This window comes from Gadus macrocephalus, chromosome 15 (assembly GCF_031168955.1).
Source record: "Gadus macrocephalus chromosome 15, ASM3116895v1".
Classification (NCBI taxonomy): domain Eukaryota; kingdom Metazoa; phylum Chordata; class Actinopteri; order Gadiformes; family Gadidae; genus Gadus; species Gadus macrocephalus.
In genome coordinates, this window is record NC_082396.1 from 13,613,762 (window position 1) to 13,621,261 (window position 7,500).

General features: G+C 46.4%; 2 protein-coding genes and 1 long non-coding RNA gene across 3 annotated transcripts in view; 1 reads left to right on the forward strand and 2 right to left on the reverse strand.

Moving 5' to 3' along the window:
• The window catches only part of LOC132473134 (B-cell lymphoma/leukemia 11A-like), a gene marked incomplete at its 5' end in the record, with an annotated part of 5,963 nt that extends 307 nt beyond the window's left edge, over positions 1-5,656 (reverse strand). The window contains one exon of the mRNA XM_060073118.1: positions 1-5,656. This exon is cut by the window's left edge and continues 307 nt beyond it. Coding sequence (XP_059929101.1) covers positions 3,392-5,656 — 2,265 coding nt within the window.
• LOC132473702 (uncharacterized) overlaps positions 1-7,500 on the reverse strand; it is a 215,506-nt gene that overhangs the window by 80,988 nt on the left and 127,018 nt on the right. The gene's annotated exons all lie outside the window — the stretch shown is intronic.
• asrgl1 (asparaginase and isoaspartyl peptidase 1) overlaps positions 1-7,500 on the forward strand; it is a 134,040-nt gene that overhangs the window by 25,162 nt on the left and 101,378 nt on the right. The gene's annotated exons all lie outside the window — the stretch shown is intronic.

Sequence of the window (7,500 nt, forward strand, 5' to 3'; positions counted from 1 at the left end):
GATAGGTTCAAGTTCAAGTAACAACAAACCGCTCTCGGAACAGGAATAGAAAAAGGCTGATAACAAAATATTCTGCATTGCCATTTACAAAAAAAGCCTCATCTCGAGTGAGCTCCCCCACCAACCAAGGTTGTCAGTTTTTTTAGTTTTGTATTTTAAATATGCTTTGCATATTAAAGGATTTCCAATCTAGATATAAAGCACCATTTAGTATTTGGCAATGAAAAACAAATACTGCAAAAGAAAAACTGGTTTCAGGGATGACTTTTTTTCAAATGCATTTATTGATGCATTTCTCGTTTTTTCATAATCCATGTACTGCGCATGAAGTCTTTTTTTGTCTCCCTCTCTATTTTCTTTTAAACGTTGGAATGTAGTCAGGAGGGAGAAAATGAGAGAGACAATAGCACACAACAGAACAGGCCGATGTCAGCTTGCATTACTGCAATACAATATGGCAGCAAAAGGTAGTTAGGATCGAGGAGCTAGGGGAGGTCCAACCCAAAATAATAACAATTTAAATAAAAAAAGACACAATTAAGAAAAAAATAATGAACACAATAAAGAAGATATGTACAACCACCACCGCATACAGGAAGTAGTGCATCGGCCATTTTATGGCCCAGGACGTTGGAGCTGCTGTTTTAAATTGTCTTTACCCCCCACCGGCCAACCCCCCAATTTATTTCTTTAAACATCATACAAATAATTCTCACTATATTATCCTGCCAAATTAAAAAAATATACCGCGGCAGCTTGGGGATTTTTTTCCACTACCAAAAAAGGTAAATACCTTCAGAGAGAACGAGCAACAGTTAAAAATACAAGCCTCAATATAAATACTATAGTGCCTACTCTAAGTGAACATTGAATTCAAATACAATTCTAGAAATACAGAGAAAGTAGACCATAAATGTGTTTAAGCATAGGAATTGACATGTGTGCATTTTCCTATATTTTAAAGTTCTTTATTATATAGTCATATATTATCTCAATCCTTTCCCCAATGCAAATTGTATTTCAACCTGAAGAGCTGTGAAGAGCCAAGGCAAAAAGAAAATACAAAACACCACGGATATCTTTTCTATCTTCATTTTTTTGTACCATTTTGAATATACTGTGATCAGATTCTTGAACATTGTGAGTTGACTCCAAACATGAACACTGGTTACCATGGTTACCATGAGGAAACAAAGTGTTATTAAAAAAAAAGAAAGAAAAAAATGATCCAAACAAATCATTATATTTTACAAAATTAAATAACAACTTTTGCCATCTGGCCCCAATATCTATAGATTCCCTATCCATGTTTGTATAATGACAATGCAACAATAAATGGTCTTAACAACAAGGTGAATTGGCAGCAGAGTTAAATCTCGGATCAAGCAATATTGCTAGTCCTGTAGAATTGTGGTCTATTTTGGACCAAATGTAAACCCTGTATTTCATAGAACTGGATGGCAAACCAATTGGTTACTTTTAAGTTTGTCCTTTTAGAGTGCTAACACTATAGGTTGCTCTAACAGCATGGCAAAGGGTTAAATGTGAACAAAGTGTGGATACATAGGGCATAGGTCAGGGAGCTGGAGAGCTGGATGTCTGATTATATGTCTTTACAGTTGTTTGACAATGGGAGCCACGTCCACCAACAGCATTTTCCCTTGAGCATAAACCTGTAAACTTGGGAAAAGTGCAACTTTCAAGTTTTTTGAAATGTCCCATAATTTAGATTAGATCTACGTACCAGCATTTACATTTAAATTAAATAATATAAGTGTCATGTTGGTACGAATTCCTGTCTGAGTATCAACTGCTATCTTATACATATTTTTTGGGGGAAAGTCTGCAACTCAAGGAAGGAAATGTAATATGTCTCTTGCATTCTTAACAACAGCAAACAAAGAAAAATTTGCCCTGTATTAGCCTATGCATTCCAATGTATCAAACTTTATTCATTGTTAAGTAGCCCCGAAAGCCCTAGAGAACACAGCGGCCATTTTTTTTTGTTGCAGTTCTTTCTTTTTTTCTTTCTTTCTTTCCTTGTTACAAACACCCTGTTTTAAAAAACAATAAAGTGAACACGATTGCCTCAGTTCCTCCTAACGTGTAGCTTCCAGTTTGGTGTAGCTTTCTGTCTGTCTAGCTTGTAGTAAACCAATGCCCCCTAATGTAGTCTAACGCAATTGGAGCTCATATTAAACTTTATGCATTGTTCCACACACTGACATATCCAAAGCAGCGCTGTGCGTCTTTGTGCTAACGCGATACAACGCTTCCGAGCCATGCGCCGCATCCCTCAAGTTCAGGATTGTACGTGACAAGTACCTTTCCCCCCCCATAGTATCTAAATACCAAGAACAAAATTACAAATAATTCAGATATACACAATACTGCTTGTACCATGCTTGCCATGAATTCCACATATTAAAGATACTATAGAACATGTATAGGTAGCTAAATGATGAATAACAATACTTTTCTGATCTTACTCTAGTTTGTCACACTCTGTTTGAGCAGTCAGGTGCTTGATGCAAGAACCTTTCTTGGGTGGCTAAATCCCTCTAGCAGTACCTGGTGTGACCTCGTGTTTAGCACAGAAAATAGTATGGCCAATAACGCAGTCTTGTTGAATGAAAGGCACTCCTTTTTTTAACCAAATGATAGTACAAATTTAGCTTACAGCCCATCCTTGACTTTTTTTTAAAAGACTTTTAAGGCTGTCTTTGCTAGTGGTTTAGTAATCAAGCCAATCTTTTTTTTTTCTTAAACCCTGTGTGGACATGGCATCTTTTAGAAAGATCAGATTAAGTGCATTTCCAGGTTTTACATAAGAGGGTCAAGTCAAAGACTGTGAATTGTCCATGTTACAACACAAAACTGTACATGATATGTGTTACAGAATGTATGCAGCATGGTTGTATCTTTCTTGTCTTTTCTCCTTTTAAAAAACAAAAAGAAAGAAAACAGAACAAGAGAAAACAGCAACACATTTACTCAACTACTAACTAACCAGGGACAAATTTGTTTTCATTTTCTTTTTATCTTTTTTGATTAGCAAAAACATACTATGCATGCTGACTAATTCTTAAAAATGGAAAAAGGCGAACTCAAACAGGAAAAAATTGTACACAACATGTAAATTATTGCACAAGAGAAAGGCTCAAAGTTTTGCGTCAATGCAATAGTATTGCCCCGATACAAATCATGCATTCAATGGGTAATGGAAAGGGGGTGTGCTGGTGGTGTTAAGCTTCCACCAGACTGGCAAAAGAGATGAGTTAGTGCTTGGGGGTTGAGGGCAAATCTACAAGAGACTATGGTAGGGGGTAAACCAGACTGGTAGCGGAGATGTCTCGGGGGGGGGAGGCGCTAGTCCAACATTATAGCCATACTATTCGGACTTAATTTCGGTACTCATGGGTCGATCACTGTGCCATTTTTTCATGTGTTTCTCCAAGGTGCTGTAGACGCTGAAGGGCATCTGACAAATGTCACACTTGTACACGTCCTTGCCCACCTGTCCGTGGGTCTTCATGTGGCGTGTCAGCTTAGAGCTCTGAGCGCACGCATAGTTGCACAATTCACACTTATAGGGACGCTCGCCCGTGTGGCTGCGCCGGTGCACCGTCAGGTTGCTGCAGTTTTTGAACACCTTGCCGCAGTACTCGCACGTATCACTCCTGCGGCCGTCCTTGGAGCTGGGCCGGCCGGGACCCCCAAGGTGGGGAGTGCTGCCCCCGCTCCCCGTACCGCTGCGGCCCGACACCCCGCCATCCAACTCCCCCGGGGGGGTCGAGAAGCGAAGGCTGCCGTTCTCTGAAGAGTGCTCAGAGCAAGAGGCGAATGGCGATTGTCTGGAATCCCCAAAGTTCAGAAAGGGGTCCTTGAGTTGTCTGGAGGCCGCATAGCCGGCCAGCCACTGGGAGTAGACGTTCTCCGTGTTAGGGATGGTGGGCGTGGGCAGGTCAAACTCCTTCTCCAGTTTGATGCGTTTGGTGAAGGGACTGAGAGGACTGTGGCTTCCCAAAAGCAGCTTCTTTGAGAGTCCCACGGAGGCGGCCTCGTTGGGGGAGGTCCCCCGTCCGTTGACGGCTGAGATGCAGCCCTCTTCGGCCCGGCCTGATTCCACGGCCGAGTCCTCGTCGCACATCCGGCGGTTGCGATGGTCCCGGGCGAGGTGATGGTGGACGTGATTCTCCTGGGCCATGGCGTTGCGCTTGTGCGCGTTGAGGGCTTCACTGAAGTGATGCATGCTGGCTGCCAGCCCCATCCCCTGCATCACCTCCGGCAGGGAGCGCGGGATCGACCCCTCGTCCGCTCCACCTCCCAGCCGACCACCGATGCTGCCGTTGTTCTCATGATGGCGGGCCGCCTCTAAGTTCAGGCTGAAGTGGTAGCTGTTGTTGTTATTGTTGTTGTTATTCTGCTGTACCACCCTCTCTCCGTTCTGGTCCTCTTCCTCAATCTCCTCCTCCTCTTCTTCTTCTTCCTCCTCCTCCTCTTCTTCCTCCTCCTCCTCCTCCTCTTCCTCTTCCTCGTCGTCCCCGTTCTGGTGGAGCAAGCGGTTCTCGCTCTTCAGCTTGGCCACCACGGACTTCAGGGCATTGCTGGCGCTGCCCAGATGCTCACTGGTGCCAGGCTCAGGGGAGGAGGCCACCGAAAGCCCGTCCTCTGACTTCCCTGCGTTGGGCGAAGACGACTTGTGCATGTGTGTCTTCATGTGGCGTTTCAGCTTGCTAGCCTGTGTACAGGCATGGTCACACAGGTGGCATTTGTAGGGTTTCTCTCCTGTGTGGCTGCGGCGATGGACGATGAGATTGCTCTGGAACTTGAAGGCCTTGCCACAGAACTCGCACGACTTTGTCTTCAACGGAGTGGCGGAGGAGGGCGGAGCGCCGGCCGATGGGAGGGGGGTGGTCGGGGTGGTCTGAGAGCCTGAGGGGGACTGCATGGAGCCTGGGAGAGGAGGCGGAGTGGAGAGGTAGGGAGGTTTGCTACCTCCGGTACCGCCCAGGGCTCCGGCTTGCCCTCCCGTCTGGAATGGCTGGAGCAGCCTCTGCATGGGACTGGGTCTGCTCGGGGACAGTGGCGGGGTGGACACGGAGTTGTTGCCGGCCAGCTCTCGCAGCCGTCGCGAGAAGTCCATGGCCGGCGGAGGGTCCAGGCCCAGAGGAGGGTTGAGGCGCAGCACCCTGTCAAAGGCACTCGGGTGGTGGGCTGCAAGCGCCAGCTCCTCGGGACTCAGGTGGTGGTCCAGGTGGTTCCGCGGAGGCGGGCTGAAGAGAGGCGGCGTCGGAGGGAAGCGCTGATGATGGCCCCCGAGTCCCACGCCCCCCATCGGGCCGCTGTTGCTTCCTCCCCCGCCCGCGCTATCTCGGCCGCCGGAGCCGGATCCGGGGATGCGGAGGAGGTTGAAGGGGCTGGCGTCGGGGGGCAGGTGGAGGCCGTGGAGGGGCGGCTGGGAGGGGCAGTCGGCGCCCCCGCCCAGGGAGGACGGCCGGCCCATGCGCGGGGTGAGGGGGCTGCCGTGTTCGCTCTCAAGGTAGATGCAGAAGCCGTGCGTGTTCTGGGCGTGCTGCAGCAGGAACCAGGCGCTGCCGTAGCACTGCTTGCAGGTGGTGCAGGTGTAGGTGGTCGGCTCCTCCTTACCTTGTGAAGCAAGGAGAAGAATTCATGTTAGGGAAACATCTGGCAAAGGCATAGCGTATAAACTGGCTGCTTTGATGGAAGGAGGGCTCTCCTTTCTTTACTTGCATTGCCAATTAGAAAAGGTGTTTGGGAGGATTTGGACCGAGGAAAAGATCTCCAAAAATAACTAAAACTCTTTCCAACAATGACAAATAATTTGGTAATGCAACATATTTTATAAATGTTTAGAATTCCGAATTCATTATTCAAATGTTAATTTTCAAACTCTCATTACTCTGCATCAGATACCAAGCGACCCATGCATGTGTACACCCACAAGAACACACACATACACACATTCACACGCCACACGCACACACACACACACACACACACACACACACACACACACACACACACACACACACACAAGAACACACAGGAGTGCACAAGAGAATATTAAATCTCTCATAGAGCGGGGGGCAAAAAGAAAAATGTCTTCGATAACATATTCAGGAAACAAGTGTTTAAAGCACAGGACGGCTTGGGAACCGGCAGAAGAAGGCACTTTAAAACTATAATTGCCTTTGTACTGGCTGGACAACCGTGACCTGGGGTGGGCTCCTCAATGGCTCCATAATCGTATTAAGGAAACAGGAGTGGGGTGGGAAGGTGTGGGTGTGTGTGTGTGTACCATGTGTTTCTGTGTCTGTGTGTGTTTGTTTGTGTGTGTGTGTGTGTGTGTGTGTGTGTGTGTGTGTGTGTGTGTGTGTGTGTGTGTGTGTGTGTGTGTGTGTGTGTGTGTGTGTGTGTGTGTGTATGTATGTTGTGGTTGGAGCGGGGGGGGGGGGGGGGGGGTAGGAGGAGGTTTTTGGACAGCTGGGCGGCCGGGCCCATCAGCTCATTTACAAGATTTTTAGATAATCGTTCCTTTGTCGTTCTCACTGGGCACCTTTTGATAAGAAACTAGAGGGAGAGCGGAGTTCAGCCAGGGTGCGGGCACATGGCAACCACACACTGTCGCTAGCCGTCACACACCCGATACACAAACCCTGCACGCACACACACATGCACACACACATCGGGCAGACAGTGCATTCAAACTAGGCGTGGACCTCACTGTTTGTGAATTGTCTTTGAATGCATATTGTGTACACACGTACACACGCACACACACATCAAGCACTCAAACACAAATACCCCCACCCTACTGCCATACATGTTGTAAAATGGGATTTGTGTTTCTGTATTGACTGGTGCAAATGGTATCAGTGTTCTATTAGCAAAATGATTGATGAATGAATGTCATAATTCTGATGGTAATTTTCACAGATTCTACGGTAAAAATCTACTTTGCGCTAATGGTTCAGTGGTCACTCAGTCAACAAGCGAGGGGGGGGGGGGGGGGTCTTAGTTTAAACGGGAGCTTTTAAACATCGCCACGCTGAAATGTGGCTCTAATTGCCGAACAGGAAAGAGTCGCAAAGGCCAGATTAAAAAACAACAACACAAAACTGAAACAACAACAGCTACCACAAAGCACTCAGCAAAAAAAACTATGTATTAGAGTGAGACAGTGGGTGAGGGATAGTATGAGAGTGAGAGTGAGAGTGAGAGTGAGAGAGAGAGACACAAATACACATTATGGCAGTAGGACGCAGATCTGTTCAAATAACATCCATCCATCGATTTTATTTATCCCTTGAGGGAGTAAAAAGACAAAGTGCTAATTGGCAATTTTGGTCCTGCAATTTGAAATGTACTTCTAATTGTTCAAGTCTTTAACTTGAAACATTGCTAATTACTCCCAAACTTTTTCATTTAAGGAAACTGTCCATGAGTAGTAGTATTCCATATTGCTTACAGCAGAAT